Here is a 17,120-nt window from a genome sequence, read left to right as displayed (position 1 = left end):
CCCTTGACAAGAGTGTTCCATGGCCCCAATTAGGTAGGGTGTATAAGCCCAATGTCAGCCTGAAGAAGCTACAGAAGATAGACCACTGTACATCATCCTCCCAATAAGATTTGGGGGGTCCACGTCTCTCAGGAGGGATCTGAGACAGAGGATCAGGCCCCAGGCTGAGCAGCTGCAGCTGGTCTCCTGCTGATGCTCCAAGATAGGATACCAGCAGGAGCAGTGGGCCCTGATTCACTGCATTCTTATGGGTTTCCCAACTCAATGCATGCACAGAGAAGGCCTTCCGTCTAGGGCAAGGACAAAAGGAGGGAGAAGACACAGGCTGGAATCCAATCTTGGTTGAGAGATGCGTGCCCATACCAGGACCATATATGGAGATGACTGGCCAGAAAAAAAAAACAACCCTAATAACTGTCCCTATTCAAGCAACCTAATCCGCCCCTATTGTGCTCAATCCCTGTTGCTCTGCTATAAGTGCTTTGTTCCTAATAAACACTTTTATCTTTTTCATTATTCTTGGTCTCTTCACTGAATTCTTTCTTCAAAGAAGACAAGAACCAAAGTCCTTCTTCCAGCCATTCCACCAAGCTCCATCATCCTTTTGGGAAAACACTGCTCCACTGAGCCCTGAGCCACAGATGGGCAGGATGGGGTGTCATGGCCACTGGTGGGCCTGGCTCCCCATCTAGGACAAGTAGGTGCAGAGCAGCCCCTCCATGGTCAACCTGGGGCAACCAAGTTGAGGTCTGCCTTGTAGAGGAGGGGAGAGACAGGAGTCCTGAGGGCTCAAAGTCCCTTTAGGTGACAGGGGGAAAATGGCGAGGGACAGACAGTGGGGCATGCACAAGATAGATAGATACAGAGAGAGAAAGAGAATCAGGAAGAGGTGCAAAGAGAGAAACGGAGGTAGCAGGAGATATAGAGACACAGATACAGATAAACAAAAAATGGAGAAAAGACAAAATGAGCCAAGAAAGATGGACAGAAAGAGACATGGAGGCCAAAATAGAAAAGAGAGTTATGATGGCAGGTAGAGAGAGAAACTGTCAGATGGAGAGACAGAGAGACACAGAGGTAAAGACGTCTCCCTCCCCAAACCTGCCTTCCTCCCTCCCACAGAGGGAGGCACGCAGGGACAAGCTGGCAGAGACACGCCCTCTACACTGACCTCCTTCTAGGCACTCCCACAATGGCATCTGGTCCTTTCTCAGCTCTGCCCACCTTCCAAACCGACTGCTAGTCAAGCCCATTAAGCTGCTACCCTGGCCACACCTGAAGGGCCCACGCCTTGAGGCAGAAACCACTGAAGAGGCGTCCTTGCTCCCTGGAACCCCAAACCCTCAATTAGTATTAATGAGGGAAGGTTCTTCACTGCTTAAAGACCCCCATCTGCATTCAGATAGACGGGAGGCCCCGCCCCCATGACTCAGGAGGTTAAAGGGCCCAACGCCAGCCTGTGAGCCCACAGTGTCTGGATGGCGTGTGGCAGCAGGAGAGTCACCATCCAGTTGGTTAACGAGGAGACGGGGCCTGAAACCAAGGGCCCAAAGCTCTTTCGGGGCCAGAACTACAAAGCAATCCGAGCAGCCTGCCTGGATGAGGGGATCCTGTTCCAAGACCCCTACTTCCCTGCTGGCCCTGATGCCCTTGGCTACGACCAGCTGGGGCCCCACTCGGAGAAGGCCAAAGGGGTGGAATGGAAGAGGCCCCACGTAATGTGTGGATGGGGTTTGGGCTCCTGGTCTGAGGGAGGAGGGGGCTGAGGACTGGGTTCCTGGTCTGAGGAAGGAGGGAGTTGGGAGCTGGGCCTCTGGTCTGAGGGAAGAGGTTGTGAGCTGGGCCTCTGGTCTGAGGAAGGAGGTTGGGAGCTGGGCCTCTGGTCTGAGGGAGGAGGGAGTTGGGAGCTGGGCCTCTGGTCTGAGGGAGGAGGGAGTTGGGAGGTGGGCCTCTGGTCTGAGGGAGGAGGGGGTTGGGAGGTGGGCTCCTGGTCTGAGGGAGGAGGGGGTTGGGAGGTGGGCCTCCTGGTCTGAGGGAAGAGGTTGGGAGCTGGGCCTCTGGTCTGAGGGAGGAGAGGGTTGGGAGGTGGGCTCCTGGTCTGAGGGAGGAAGGGGTTGTGAGCTGGGCTCCTGGTCTGAGGAAGGTTGTGAGCTGGGTTCCTGGTCTGAGGGAGGAGGGGCTGAGGACTGGGCTCCTGGTCTGAGGGAGGAAGTGTCACTCTGGGACCACCTCAGAGCACAGTCAGCCATCCTGTGTCAGGGGAGGCCCAGAGAAGGCCCAGGAAAGCCAAACGCCTGCCCCAGGCTTTACAAGCCTCTCATGGGGCTGGAGGTGCTCATTACTCCAGAGCTGTGAGGGCAGGAGGGGACCCAGGAATCTCACCTCCTGGCTTCTCCTTCCCTCCCCTTCCTGGCTGAGGCCTGGAATCCCTCATCACCCGCAGGAGTTTTGCACTGAGCCCCAGTTCATCTGTGAGGACATGAGTAGAACAGACGTGTGTCAGGGGAGACTGGGTGAGACCTCTGAACCCATGTTGAGCCCCCAGATCCCGCAAGTCACAGTGGGACACTGCAGCCAGCCCACCTCAGCCTCCCTGCCCCACCCCACGCCACCATTCCCCCTCCATCCCCCTCTCAGCCTCTCCCCCTTGTGCCTTCTTTCCCCACTCCCTTAATCCCAGCCTTTCCTCCCAGGTAACTGCTGGTTTCTTGCGGCTGCTGCCTCCCTCACTCTGTACCCCCGACTCCTGTCCCGAGTGGTCCCCCCGGGACAGGGCTTCCAACATGGCTACGCAGGTGTCTTCCACTTCCAGGTAAAGCTCGGTTCCTTTGTTCATGCCTCATTTTCCCCCAGGGTGACATGGATTTCATAGCTCACGCTGTCCCCTTGGGGCTGGAATTCCTGGACTGGTACAGCCGGGTCAGGGGGCAGGGGCTGGGGGCCCAGCAGGGTTGGAGGAGGGAAGTTGAGCCCCGGCCCTGCCCATCCCCCCACCAGCTCTGGCAGTTTGGCCACTGGGTGGACGTCGTGGTGGACGACAGGCTGCCTGTGTGCAAGGGGAAGCTGATGTTCGTGTGCTCCGATCAGCGGAACGAGTTCTGGGCTCCGCTCCTGGAAAAGGCCTATGCTAAGTAAGGACCCTGATGCCCCCAGCAGCAACCTCAAGTCCTAGCCAGCAGCCCTCAGGCCACAGGGGACCCCTGGAGCCCCCTGACTTCTGGGATCCCCAAGACACTTCGCCAAAGATCTCAAACCAAGGACCCTCATGTTACACCATCACCTAATGACTTCCAAATCATGAACACTTCCCTCCATCCATATTTTACACAAAATATTCTTAGATACCCACTAAACACTCGTAATTGGAGAAGGCAATGGCACCCCACTCCAGTACTCTTGCCTGGAAAATCCCATGGACGGAGGAGCCTGGAAGGCTGCAGTCCATGGGGTCGCTGAGGGTTGGACACGACTGAGCGACTTCACTTTCACTTTTCACTTTCATGCATTGGAGAAGGAAATGGCAACCCACTCCAGTGTTCTTGCCTGGAGAATCCCAGGGACGGGGGAGCCTGGTGGGCTGCCGTCTCTGGGGTCGCACAGAGTCAGACACGACTGAAGTGACTTAGCAGCAGCAGCAGCAAACACTCGTAATTCTGAAGGAGCCTGAAATATCATATGTCAGGCCCCGGTGTCACCCTTGGAGAACCTGTAATCTCAGTCTCTCCTGATCCATCGAGAAACCCAAGATACCTCCAAAATATCAGGTGTAATCCCCGGGACCCTCAGGTCTTTGCTTTCCCCATTCTGCGGCTCTGAAATCCCTGACAAGGCCCACAGGGATCACCCTCAAAGCAGAAATCTCCCACAGACTCAAAATATCAGACACAGCCCCCAGGAAGTCCAGAATTCTGACAGAACTCTCCTATGAGCCCCAAATCATGCAGTCCTGGTGGCCCCAGGAGCCACCGGCCTGATTTTCCAGGGCTTCTAGGATGTGCCTTCTTCAAGAGTCTGCCAATTTCGGGCATAGTCCCCGGGACCGCAGACTGGGACCTCACAGCCTGGGCCCCACCCCACCCTGCACATCCCAGGGGTTGCCCGAGATGCTCATCATGCCTCAGATGTCTGACCCCAGACCTGCTCCCACAGGCTCCACGGCTCCTATGAGGTGATGCGAGGCGGCCACATGAATGAGGCTTTTGTGGACTTCACAGGGGGCGTAGGTGAGGTGCTTTACCTGAAGAAGGACACTCCAAACCCTCCGGGCATCTTCTCCATCCTGCGCCATGCCCTGGCCAAGGAGTCCCTCGTGGGGGCCACTGCCCTGGTGAGAGAGTCAGACTCCCATGACGACCGCCCCCACACCAGGATCTGAGCACAGTCATGACTAGAAGGAGGCAGTGTCCTGTGTCCTTCTCCTCTCTGCTGCTTTCACTGTTGGCTTATTTTCTCCCACAAATATAACACGAGCCAGTCAAAAGGACATCTGTTTGCTCTCAGAACAAGTTAAGTTTCAGCCACAGCTGGATCCAGGTGCTTAGTGGATGTTGTGAATGTTTTTTTTTTTTTTAATTCCTGCTTCTGGGTTAGAGTCACTTGCAAACTTTTCTCTCAAGGGCACAAAAGTGACCCCCACAGAGGCAGGTTCCTCCTACTGCTCAGGTGGTATGTGCTTAGTTGCGCGGTCATATCTGACTCTTTGCGACACCCACGGACTGTAGCCTGCCAGGCTCTGTCCGTGGAATTTTCCAGCCAAGAATACTGGATCAGGTTGCCAGTTCCTACTCCAGGGGATGACTCGGGGGTCTAACCCGAGTCTCTGGGGTCTCCTGCATTGGCAGGCAGATTCTTTACTACTGCACCACCTGGAAGCCCATACTCAGGTGGGAGGAGGGTGAAAAAAAAGTGCCTCTTAGAAGTTCCACGAACGTTCTGTGATTGCTTTTCATGGGCTCAGTTTGGGTCATATGTCCATCTGTGACCTGATCCCATACTCATACACTGAGCCAGTCTAACTCATTCATTTGCTTAATCCTCTGCTCAGTGATTGATTGTCTTGTGCATTTCTCTGCCTCTTTTCCTCTCTGTTCTGTATTTTTCTTTCTGTTCTTGTTCTGTATCTTTCTTTGTTCCCATTTCTCTGTCTCTCTCATCTATTTTAGCCTCTTGTCTCCATCTGCCTCTCTCTCTCCCTTCTCTTGCCTTCCCTCCCCAACTCCCAGACCCTCTCGGAGTTAGGTGCTCTGGGTGACTCTTGTCTTGGTGACAGGAGGTGGCAGTGCAGAAAGGAGCAGCCACCCTCCTGTCCCCCACTGTGGTTCACTGTCCCCTGTCCTCTGCCCAGAGTGATCGGGGTGAATACCGGACAGAAGACGGGCTGGTGAAGGGACACGCATATTCAGTCACGGGCACACACAAGGTGAGGAATCCCCAGGGTGGGCTGGCAAGGTGTGTCTGGGCACCAAACTCCCCACTGACCATGCCTCCTTAGGTGTCACTGGGCTTCACCAGGGTGCGGCTGCTGCGGCTGCGGAATCCATGGGGCCGAGTGGAGTGGAATGGGGCCTGGAGCGACAGGTGGGATGGATCTGGGGTGGGTGGGTGGCTCGGCTCCCCCCCGCCAACCCCTTACACCTCAGTCTCTCCAGCTGCCCACGCTGGGATGCGCTCCCTACAGAGTGGCGAGATGCCTTGCTGGTGAAAAAGGAGGATGGTGAGTTCTGGTGAGTGGGGCAGGGTCCCAGGTCTGCCTGGGCAAGGGGTGCCAGGCTACTGGGGTCAGGGAGGGGGCAAGCCCCACTTGAAGGGACACGGGAGAAGTTCATGGGGATAAGTCCTAAGTGGCAGAGAAACTGACCATATCCGTGGTAATTTGGGAAGCTGGGTTCTATTTTGGGGAGCTGAAGAATTAGCAGTAATATTAGGGGAATTGGGAAGCATAGTAATCTTCAACAGGTTGAAGAGATATTTAGCACAATTGAGGGAGAGTTGGTGACATCGGGGGCATTTCTTGAAATTGGCAAATTGAGGGGCTGAAGGATGCTTGTTAGTAATAGAGAGTCTGAGGTCTCAATATCTGGGGAGAAATCTAGGGGAGCCGGTGGCGCTAGTGGTAAAGAACCCACCCGCTGATGCAGGAGATAAGAAACCTGGGTTCAATCCCTGGGTCGGGAAGATCCTCTGGTAGAGGGCATGGCAACCCACTCCTGTATTCTTGCTGGAGAATCCCATGAACAAAGGGGTCTGGCAGGCTGCAGTCCACAGGATCACAAAGAGCGGGACACCACTGAAGTGATTTTGCACAGCATGCACTAGGGGAGCTGGAGGGGTCTAATTTGGGGGACTGATGTGTAACTGGCAACATTTAAGGAATTCAGGGGGCTTTGTGATTGAGGGGGTCATGGGATAATTTGGGGGACTAGGGCCCTGGGGAGGTGAGGGCCCAGGCAGGGTCTGACCACCAGCCACCGTCCAGGATGGAGCTGCTGGACTTCTTCCGCCACTTCGACACCATCCAGATCTGCTCGCTGAGCCCCGAGGTGCTAGGCCCCAGCCCGGCTGGAGGCGGCTGGCACATCCACACCTTCCAAGGCCGCTGGGTGCGCGGCTTCAACTCTGGCGGGAGCCAGCCTGGTGCCGGTGAGGCCTGAAGGGGGCCCCAAAGGCAAGGAGGGGTGGGGCTGTGGCAGGCTGGGTAACCCTGTCTCTTTGTCCTTTCCTAGAAACCTTCTGGACTAACCCCCAGTTCCGGCTGACGCTGCTGGAGCCTGATGAAGAGGATGAGGAAGAGGATGGGTCCTTGGGGTGCTGGGGGGCAGCAGGGGCACGGGGCCCCGCACGGGGTGCTCGCACCCCCAAATGCACTGTTCTCCTGTCACTCATCCAGCGCAACCAGCGGCGCCTGAGGGCCCAGGGCCTCAGATACCTGACCGTGGGCTTCCACGTGTTCCAGGTGGGACCCCGGGCTGAGCAGAGGCAGTGGGGGGCGAGGGGAAGACACAGAGGCATGGAGGTACAGGAGGCCAAGGCGGGATCCGAGGGGGTGGAGAGGGGCTGGAGAGGCCGAAGGGGTAGTGGATGGGGGCCAAGGGTCAGGGTCAGGAGACAGTTGAGGACGTCAGAGATTCAAGGAGAGGCTGAAGGGCTAGGGAGTGCGCAGAGAGAGACTGAGGGGCAGAGGGCAGAGGGAAAGGAGTCAGAGAAAGGGCTGGAGAAAAGGCTGAGGATTTGGGAGTGGACCCAGGAGCAGAGAAGGCACTTGAGGGCACAGACGGGAGGGGGTGGGCAGGAGGGGCAAGGTCAGGAACTAAGGGGCAGGGCCTTTAGAAGGGGTGGGGTGGGAAGAAAAGAGGCAGGGATGTGGAGGCAGGAGGAAGGGCTCCGCCGTCCCTTGGCTGCCTCCTGGGGCCCTGACTCCCCTGGCTCTTCCTTCTTGCAGATCCCAGAGGAGGTGGGTATCAGAAAAGACCCCAGATTCCATCCATCCCTGAACCAGCCCCAGCGGCTCCTACAACCTGGGGGCCTGAGGCGCGCTTGGGGTGATCGGTGACCAGTGGGTTTGTCCAGGGCGGTGTGGAGGGTGCAGTGGGTCGGAGGTCGGATGGGGTGAACTGGACGGTGGTGGTCACGCTGCCTTATCCCCCCCAGCTACTGGGCCTGTGGGACTCCCCGAGGAGTCGCGCGCATTTGTCCGGCCTGCTGCGCGCCGACCGCTCACCATTCTGCGCCCGCCGCGACGTGAGCCGCCGCTGCCGCCTGCGCCCGGGCCACTACCTGGTGGTGCCCAGCGCCGCCCGTGCCGGCGATGAGGCCGACTTTACGCTGCGCGTGTTCTCTGAGCGCCGCCACACTGCCGCGTGAGCTGGACACCCAGCCCCGCCCCCGGGATCCCCAGCCGCGCCCCCGGGATCCCTAGCCCCGCCCCCGGGACCCCCAGCCCCGCCTCCTGGGATCCCCAGCCCCGCCTGCGTCAGCCCCGGCCCCCAGGATCCCACCTAAACCCCACCTGAGTCTCAGCTGAGACCCCGAGTGCTCCATATCCTCAGCCGTGGGGTAAGAGCCCCCTCCCCCATCTCCCGTCTGTAATTTGCAGGGAGGTAGATGACGTGATCAGCGCCGACCTGCACGCCCTTATGGTGAGGCGCGGCTCTGGGAAAGGGGCGCTATGGTGTGTGTATGTGGGCGGGAGAGGCGGGGGAAGGGGACGGCGTGGAACTTCTTGGCCAGAAGTAAACTACCCAACCCCACAGGTCCCCTACATTCCCCTGGAGCTGGAGTTGCAGCAGCTTTTTCAGGAGCTGGCAGGAGAGGTGAGGAGGTGGGGCAGGGCTAAGTGGATTCCCTCCTCTTCCCTCCCTCGTCATATAACATCTCATTTTACTTTAGTTTCCCAGTCTCTCTGTGCTTAAATATCATGAACTTCTTTTGCCAAAACCCTCACAGCTCTTCCCTGCCACAGGGCCTTTGCTCCGTCTGTATCCTGGACTGCTTTCTCTCCCTTCACAACCCCTGCCAGGCAGAGGCCTTTTCTTTCCCCAGGCTGGCCAGCCACTTGCCCTGTGAGAGTTCCAGCAGCCCAGGGCTTCCCCACTGCAACCCTGACCTCTCTGTGGACACGTCTCTCTCCCTCCATGGACCAGGAGCTCTGCCAGGCCCGGGGCTCTCTCAGGCTCTGCCATGTCCCAGCACCTCCCCGCATGCTGTCTGGGCCCCCCTGCCCTGGGCTATTTGTTGAATGACTACCTGAGTGCAGCCTCACAACCCTCTCTGTCCTCGCCAGGAGGAAGAACTTGGCGCCCCTCAGCTCCAGATCTTGTTAAGCATCGCCCTGGAGCCTGGTGAGTTGGGGACCAAGAGTGGATCCCCGGAACCCCCATGTGTGTCCAGCCACGATGCTGCTGGGAGAAAGGCCACGGGAACCCTGGCTTCAGCTTGCCAGCACCTCCCCTGTGGCCAGAACTGTGGATCCTGTGATGGGACCTGTGGCCAAGGCCATGGCCACTCATAAGCCTCCGTTCCTCTAAGGGAGAAGCAGGGAGTGTCGCTGCCCTAAGCACTGACTCAGACCGCCTTGCCTGGGTTCAAATCCCAGCTCTGCTAGTTTCCATCAGTTGCAGGACTTTCAGAGATAACAATAATCCTGAGCACTTACCATGATGACCAGGATGTGGGAAGTGCTATCTTTTTGTTTTCCCTGTAGCCAGGGCCCATGCCCAGACCCCCAGAGAAATCGGGCTCAGGACCTGTGAGCAGCTGCTGCAATGTTTTGGGGTATACGATGGGGCAGTGCCCAGGGAGGGGGAATGGCCTCGGCTCCCCTTCTGGAGACACTCACCCTAACCAGATGCTCCCTCCCCAGCATGGGGGAAGCCTGGACTTGTACCACTTCCAGCAGCTCTGGGGCCACCTCCTGGAGTGGCAGGTAAGGTGGGGCCCTGGGCAGGGCACCTCCTCCTGGAGGGCCAGGAACCTTTACTAATAGACCTAGGTGCGCTGTGGGCTAGCGGGATCCCAGGGGAGAAGGGGGAACCGGCCAGCACCACACCAACCTCAAGGATGCCCCTGCCCCTACCACCCTAGTTGCCCCTTTGCATGTGTGTGCCAAGTCGCTTCAGTCGTGTCTGAGTTTGTGACCCTATGGACAATAGCCCGCCAGGCTCCTGTGTCCATGGGATTCTCCAGGCAAGAATACTGGAGTGGGTTGCCATGCCCTCCTCCAGGGGATCTTCCCGACCCAGGGATCGAACCGCGTCTGTCTCCTGCATTGGCAGGCAGGTTCCTTACCACTAGCGCCACTTTGTCCCTTTAGGGGGCACTAAAATAGCTCAAGGGTCAAGAGCAAACTCTGATCCTGGGCTGGAACCCCAGCTCCCAGCTCAGCCCCTTGCTGGCTGTGTGACCTGAGCAGGCCTTTGCTGGTGTATGGCTGGGAGGCTGTCATTCCTGCTGCTCTGGACTTCTGTGAGGAGAAAACGGTCGCAGGCCTTCACACACACAAGTGACAAGCTACTGTTCATGAGCCCTTTGTGGATAGAGTCTCACCTTGTCCCCACAACCCCTCTATTACCGCTGGTGCTGGTATTCCCACGTTACAGAGTGGGCAACAGAGACCCAAAGTGGTTCAGCTGCTGGCATGGAAAAGCCAGGAAGAAAGGGAGACGGGTGGGAACTCAGGCCCGCTTTCAGCCTTCTTGTGGGTGCTCTGGGACCTGGGGGTGGGACTGACCCAGACCTCCCTGCCCAGGCCACATTCGATAAGTTCGACGAGGACGCCTCTGGAACCATGAACTCCTATGAGCTGAGGCTGGCGCTGAATGCGGCGGGTATGGACAGAGGTCCTGGGGGCTCCTGGGGATGGATCTGCTCCCCTACCTCCCCCACACCCCTCCCCCGCACCCACAAAGCCCACACCTTAGTTTGTGTAGGAACTGGGTGACCCTAAAAGAGGTCCGAAGGGGGGACTCCTCTGTGTGGGGGGAGGAGGGCGCTGTGGGAGTGGGGCCTTCCCCAAGAGGAAGGTGAGGCCTTGGGAACTGGTGTCTGAGAGTCCCCAGCCCACAAGGCCTCAGAGTAGAATGTCCTGGACTCCTTGGGTGGCCCTGGGCTCTTGAGTCCACCTCCTGGAGCTTCTGTTTTCCTCTCTGCAAAATGGCTCATACAGAGGGTGGCAGGAAGGAACCTGTGGAATGGCGCCCACAGGGCTTAATGCTGGGAACTAAGCTTCTGTTCACTCAGGCCAGGTCACCTAAATGAAGGCTCTCACTGGAGCCTTCCCGAGTTCTTGCAGGAGACATAAAACAATCCCCTTCTATTTGCGTGGGAGCACAAATCCCTAGCCACGGCACAGAGTCAGAGACCCACACTTTTCCAGGGCCACACAGTTAGAAAAGGTGTGCGAGTGTGATTTGCCCCCCATCTCACCTTGCATGGAAGGAGTGGAGGCTGGGGTCAGGCACAGAACTGCCAGACCCCACCCCCCACCCCAGGGCTCATCGGCCATAGCAAAAGGAAGGATGCAACATGGAGGGATGGGAGGCTGGGGGGATGTGACCCAGAGTCTGAGAGGCAGAAGGGCGGGGTCAAACGTCCAGGGAGATACAAGAAAAGAAAGGAACTCAAGAGCCGACTCATTAGAAAAGACCCTGATGCTGGAAAAGATTGAGGGCAGGAGGAGAAGGGGACGACAGATGAGATGGTTGGATGGTATCACTGACTCGATGGACATGAGTTTGAGCAAGCTCCAGGAGATGGTGAAGGACAGGAAAGCCTGGCGTGCTGCAGTCCATGGGGTCGCAGTCAGTCAGACGTGACTGAGCAACTGAACAAGAAGACAGAAGGGGAGATGGAGTCAGAGAAGATGGGGAGATGTGAGCCTGAGAAAGAGCCCCAGGTAGACAGGAGGGGAAGATGGAAGGCTGTGCTATTCACTCAGTATCCCTCGGTAGGGGGTTGGTGTCAGTCTAGGCAGAAAAAAGTGCTCTCATAAGGCTGACATTCTGGTGGTGCAGATACACCAAGCAGAATGTCCGCTGGTGAGGAGTTCTGTGGTGGAAAAGGAAGCAGGCCAGGGTGCTGGGACATGTAGCGAGTGGGGTGTGGGTTGAGACAGGGCGGGCAGGGAAGGCCTCGCTGAAGTGATGGTTGAGCAGAGATCTGAAGGACGGGGAGTGAGCCTCGGGGACGCTGAGGAAGAGCCGTCCAGACAGAGGGAAAGGCAGTGAAAAGGCGCTATGGAGGCCAGTGTGAAGACAGAGGAGTGAACGACTGGGCTCAATGATGGAGAGGACTGAGGAGGGGTTGGGGGGGATGGTATGGCTGGGGCCAAGTAGGGAGGAAGAGGTGGTCAGAGAGGAGATTGGTGGGGGAAGACAGGAGAGCCTCGGGAGGACAGCTCTTTAGTACTTATCAGCCGGAGGAGGGAGAGACAAGTCCAGGATCAGGGTGTGTGTGAGGCTGGAGCTGGCAGGCAAGCGGAAGGCTGCGTGTAGTGGAGGGAATGCCAGGGAGTGGCCAGCAGGAAGCCATGGCAGGAAGACCCTGGCAGCTCTGCGCTGGGGGGCCTGGCAGAACCTGCTCTGACCTTATCCTGTCCACTGCTCCAGGAACACTCCCGAATCCCGCCCTGCTCCAGGCCCTGTGCTGGCTGATGCTGGGGATTCTGTGGTGACCAGGCACCTTTTCCAGACCTCTCCCCTGCTTATTCCCAGAGCCACTAATGCCAGTGACAGTCACTAATGCCAGTGACAGCTGGGAAGGGGTATGGTCAGGGCAGGGACGTGGAGGCGCAGGGAGCTGTGGGAGCCCAGAGGGGGAGCTTGATGCTGCTTGTGGGGGTGGGGCTGAATATCTGAGAGGACTTCCTGGAGGAGGTGTGTACCAGAGTAGGACATGGTGTTCTGGGCGGAGGGACCATCAAGTGTTGAAGGCAGCAAGACAAAGCCCTAGGTCAAGTGGGGGTGGGTGGGTGAAGGGAGCAGGAGATTAGGCATAGCCTGTGTGGGCCACCAGGTGCCTCGGGACAATGAGGGCCCTGGGGAGGGGTAACCAGGAGGTCATGGTCACTAGGGCCCAGCAACCTTAGTAAGGGGGTTCACAAGTACCAGCTTTTAAAGGCCTCTCTTGAAATTCCTTGTCAAAGAAGCCTTAAATACATACACACACACACACACACACACACACATATATATATTTTTTGCTTTATTTTTGGCCATGCCTCATGGCATGTGGGATCCTAGGTCCCTGACCAGGGACCAGAGATTGAACCCATGCCCCGTGCAGTGGGAGAGCAGGAGTCTTAACCACTGGCCCAGCAGGGTAGAACCCCAGAGATATTTCTAAACTCCAGAAATGGCACCTGATGTGGAGTGTCAAGATATTGACTCCATATGGGACTGGCAAAAATGCTTTGCTGCACGGAGGTATTGTCCAGTGTCTATTAGCAGAAATTCTCAGAGTTTAAAGGGATAACGACACTGACATAGTTAACAATGTGCTGGCGGATACTGTCCTAAGCTCTCGACATCTAACACCTTCACACGCTCATGGGGTCAGGGCTGACCTAGTTCCCGTGACAGGCCCAGAGAAATGAAGGGAGTTGCCCCAAGGCCTCAAAGTTGGGATGAGACAGAACCGGAACTGCAGAGATGGGACCAGGCCCCCTGAAGTGTGCCTGCATTCCCTGGGTAGTCAGAGTGGGTGGTGCGACCCGGAGGTGGGCTCAGGGGGCAGCCGGGCCTCAAAGGTGGCCTCCCCCAGGCTTCCACCTGAACAACCAGCTGACCCAGGCTCTCACGAGCCGATACCGTGACAGCCGCCTGCGTGTGGACTTTGAGCGCTTCGTGTCCTGCATGGCCCAGCTCATCTGCGTCTTCCGTGAGTGCCCTCCCCGGCGCCGATGGGGCAAAAGGAGGTGGTCTCCGCAGCTGCGGGACCAGGGAGGTGGGCCCTCACCTCACCCCTCTCTGCACAGGCTACTGCAGCCAGCACCTGGATGGGGGCGAGGGGGTCGTCTGCCTGACCCACAGACAGGTGAGCCTGGAATGCAGGGTGCGGGTGGGGGAGTGCCGGGAGCCCCCTAGCCTCATCTCTGCTGTCTCCTCTCGCCCAGTGGATGCAGGTGGCCACCTTCTCCTAGATCTCAGCCCCTGGAGCCCTGCCTCTCCCCCATCCCAGCCTGGACCGCGGGGAGGGAACAGCTGCTCTGACAGTGGGCAAGCGCGGCCTTGGGCGCCAGCCTGCCTGGAGCGGATTTCAGGCCCCACCCCTCACTGGCTGGGTGACACTGGGCAAGTCCCTGCACCTCTGTTTTGTCCTCGGGCAGGGTCATGGCGCCTGCCCTGTGCGGGCTGCATGAGTCTGCCCACATTACACGCTGAGAACAGTGGCTGGCCCAGAGTGGGTCCCCAGAGGCACCCCTATGCTCACACACTCACGGGAACAAGGACTAGGGCGCGCCCAAGCCCCCACTTCGCTCTGGGAAGGGGTGCTCCGTCATCACTCTCCAAAGAAGTGGAGAACAGGGATAGAAAAACAGGACGCTGTAGGAATCCTTCTTAAAAATATTACATGTTTTATTATCTTGTTCCCAGAAGGGAGGTTTATCCAGAAACCGGGGGAAAAAAAAAAAATCAAGAATAAACTCAAAAAAATAAGGCGGAGGGTGGTGGTTAGGGAAGGGAGAGCAAAACCATCCACTAACAGGCAGCTAGGGCAGCAGCCCACCCTCCACCTCAGGAGCGTCCCCAGAGACCCATGCCCGACGGCAGACATCAGAGAGAATCGGGGAGGGGCTGGGGGAGGGGAGCCAATCAGCTATGTCTTCATTATGAGAGCAAGAGGCGGCGAAGATATGTTGCTAGGTGAATATATATTTATATAATAAATCCGTAAGTTAATAAAGTAAATAGGAATTTTCTGAAAGGTTGATTTTTTTTTTAATAGCTTTTGTTTTTTTGTAAATTTGTGTGTGTGTGTGTGTCGGGAAGGGGGGTGGTTTGGGGAAGGGAGGTGGTCCTTAGAAAATCTGAAGAGATACACAGGTCCAGACAAAGCAAAGAGGGGGGTGTCTGGGGGTGAGGGCCGGAGGCTGCTCTGCCTGGCCCCACTCCTATCGCAGAAGAGGAGGAGACTGAGCTGAAGCCCCTCACGTCCTGGCAACACCAAGTTGGAGGGGAGGGGAGACGGAGCAGGCAGGTCCTCTTTCCTGCCGGGCGGCCCGGGCACCCTCTGCGGGGCCCATCGCAGGCTCGGCGGTTCCTGGACAAGGCACGTCGGGCTTTGGCCTGGATGTGGGAGGCCGTGAAGGGACCTCGGGGGAGAAGGGGTGGGGGTGCCGTTTCTAGGGCTTGGAGGGGGCCTGTTTTGCTGTGAGGATCCACTGTTCCCTCCACAAAGTTAGGAAAAAAAAAAAAACCCAAAACGAAACAATACATCATATATATTTACCAGACCAGAAGCGCTGACCCCGGTAAGCCTCCCGGCCCCCATCCAGGGGGAGGGAGAGCCTTGCGGCCGACCACAGAGAGAGAGGAGAGAGCCTGCCCCAGCCCCTCCCTGCCCACCCGCCCCCCCAGCAAGACCGACAGAGAGTGCTTTGCATAGATACAGAGTCAGAGGAGCGGGGCCGGGGGCCCTCGTGGTGGGGAGGTGGGATGGAAGGGCTCCCCCAGCCCCTCCGGGAGGCTGTGAGGAGGGGGGCGTTTGGTCGGGGGTTCTCCGAGCGGGGCCTCACAGGTCGCTCTCTCCGTACAGGGCTGTGGAGAAGGACTTATAGTCGAGGGCGCCAGGCACGGCGTCAGGGCCCTGGTAGGGCGCCATGCGGGCGATGCAGTACTCGGCCTGGTCGGGCGGCAGCTCTCTCCGCAGCTCCTCGGCTGTGATGAAGTTCTGGGGGGCAGCAGGGCAGGAATCTGGGTCACCCCCACCCGCCCCTGGCATGTATGCTGGCCCACCCGGCCCCCGAGTGCCTGCCTGCTGGGTGTCTGGCTCACCTTGTCCCCAGCCAGGACCTTGAAGGAGGCGATGACCTGGTCGGCCGTGTCTGTGTCGGTGGTCTCCCTCGACATGAAGTCGATGAAGGCTTGGAAGGTCACGAGGCCGCTGTGGTTGGGGTCCACTACGCTCATGATGCGGTTGAACTCGGCATCGCCCTGCGAGGGGGGGTGGGCGGGGGACAGGTGGCTCTTGAGTAGCACAGGGCAGGCCGGGCCTGGCCCAGTGGCTAGAACGTGGGGCCGGGAGAGCAGGGCCTAGCCCCAGCACACGGGACCGGTGGCATCGGCAGGCCTCTGAGGGTCCCGGTTCCCCCAGGGCCCGCCGCCCCATGCGCCCTCCGCTCCGCCCCTCCCATGATCCTGGGAAGTGGGGAGTTGGGGTGAGGATCAAACAGGCCTACTGCTCCTCAGCCCTGGCTCACAAGTTAGCTCTGGAGGGCGAGGAAGAAAAGAGAGAAAGAGAGAGAAAGAGAAGCGGGGAGCGTGGGAGGCCTGGCCTCCTCTCTCCGGAGATTTCCAGGGCAGGAGGTGGGAGGCTCTGGGGGGCGGGGGCGTCGTCGGAGGGACCCCACCCAGCAGAGGCAGCGGAGGAGGAGGAGGAGGGAGGCCAGGCTGCGCTGCTCTGGTGGAGGAGGGTCCCCGAGGACACGGAGACTCTGGAGGCGGTGAGGAGGGTGAGAGGGGGGCAGGGGTGGGGGGGAAGGCCGAGCAGCAGGGCAGGCAGAGGCGGCATACCAGGCTGTATCCTGTGGAGATAAGCAGAGCCCTGAAGTCATCGGAGTCCATGCTGCCTGTCTGCTTCTGCTCCAGGACCCAGGGACAGCAGAGGAGGCCGGGCCCAGAGTAGGCAAGAGGGGCGGCCCCGTGCGCACAGCGGGGAGACAGGACAGTGGCGGGAGCAGGGTAGACAGAGGCGGCCCCGAGAGACCAGGTAAGGGGGCAGGCGTCCGGAGAGACACAGGGCAGGGAAGAGGAGGCAAGAGAGCCGGTGAGATGGCACACGATGGTGAGGGGTGGGGTGGCCAAGGGAAGGGAGACAGAGAGAAGGAGAGAGAGAGAGAAGAGCAGTTAATGCCACGGTCCGCTGGGGCCCCGGGGGCGCGTACCTGCCGGTCGTTCTCCACGTCGTAGCCCAGGCTGATGAGGCAGGCCTTGAACTCCTCCGGCCCCAGCGCCCCGCCGTGGTCCTGCCGGCGGCATCCGGAGGCAGGTGTGCACGAGGGGTGGGCGGTGTGGAGACCAGGCCGGCAGAGGCGGGGCCGGGGGCCGGGGTCACATGCAGAGGGCAGGGGAGGGGGACACACGGGGGGAAGGGAAACACAGAGTTAGAGGTGACGAGGACACAGTGATGGCCGGGGTGGGGGCCTGGAGGGTGGTCAGAGGCCTCACCCCGCCTCCTCTGGGCCAGGGCAGGGGCGGGGGCTGAGAGATGCAGGACTCAAGACCCAGGACTCCTGGGAGGGAACGGGGGAGCTGTCCTGGCCTCCAGGATCTGGGGTGGGAGAGAGGGGACTGCCCCTCCTGTGTGGAATGCAGGGCCCTGCTAACCCCTGGAGTACATCCTTCCCACGGAGGGCAGGCGGACGACACCTCAGGTCCAGCAGGGAGGGCCTGGGGCGAACTGGCGTT

General features: G+C 58.9%; 2 protein-coding genes across 13 annotated transcripts in view; one reads left to right on the top strand and one right to left on the bottom strand.

Moving 5' to 3' along the window:
• Nucleotides 1-1,478: 1,478 nt before the first annotated feature.
• On the top strand, nt 1,479-13,633 carry CAPN12 (calpain 12). The gene is made up of 21 exons (NM_001192697.1): nt 1,479-1,715; nt 2,444-2,513; nt 2,694-2,812; nt 2,998-3,131; nt 4,150-4,327; nt 5,345-5,419; nt 5,492-5,577; nt 5,649-5,723; nt 6,476-6,639; nt 6,723-6,952; nt 7,439-7,450; nt 7,648-7,856; nt 8,093-8,135; nt 8,250-8,309; nt 8,780-8,837; nt 9,200-9,270; nt 9,359-9,421; nt 10,244-10,322; nt 13,255-13,371; nt 13,469-13,527; nt 13,607-13,633. Exons 1-21 carry the CDS (start codon nt 1,479-1,481, stop codon nt 13,631-13,633), a joined length of 2,166 nt encoding a protein of 721 aa, NP_001179626.1.
• Nucleotides 13,634-14,045: 412 nt separating this feature from the next.
• The window catches only part of ACTN4 (actinin alpha 4), a 73,878-nt gene continuing 70,803 nt past the window's right edge, over nt 14,046-17,120 (bottom strand). For 4 of the 12 annotated variants that reach the window (XM_024978283.2, XM_024978284.2, XM_024978278.2 and 1 more), the window contains exons 19-22: nt 16,598-16,678; nt 16,227-16,292; nt 15,489-15,647; nt 14,046-15,384 (exon numbers count right to left, since the gene is read on the bottom strand). In XM_024978283.2, coding sequence (XP_024834051.1) covers nt 15,226-15,384; nt 15,489-15,647; nt 16,227-16,292; nt 16,598-16,678 — 465 coding nt within the window. In that variant the 3' untranslated portion in view covers nt 14,046-15,225. 12 annotated transcript variants of the gene reach the window in all.

The sequence above is a fragment of the Bos taurus genome, chromosome 18 (genome assembly GCF_002263795.3).
Source record: "Bos taurus isolate L1 Dominette 01449 registration number 42190680 breed Hereford chromosome 18, ARS-UCD2.0, whole genome shotgun sequence".
NCBI lineage: Eukaryota > Metazoa > Chordata > Mammalia > Artiodactyla > Bovidae > Bos > Bos taurus.
The sequence above is the reverse complement of the archived record's forward strand: the minus strand, read 5'-3'. Positions and strand labels throughout refer to the sequence as shown.

Excerpts from the sequence above, each read along its gene's own strand:
- CAPN12 (NM_001192697.1), top strand. The coding sequence starts at position 1,479 with ATGGCGTGTGGCAGCAGGAGAGTCACCATCCAGTTGGTTAACGAGGAG. Across the intron at positions 5,724-6,475 it reads AAGGAGGATGGTGAGTTCTG|GATGGAGCTGCTGGACTTCT; the intron begins GTGAGTGGGGCA and ends GCCACCGTCCAG. Across the intron at positions 13,372-13,468 it reads CCAGCTCATCTGCGTCTTCC|GCTACTGCAGCCAGCACCTG; the intron begins GTGAGTGCCCTC and ends CTCTCTGCACAG.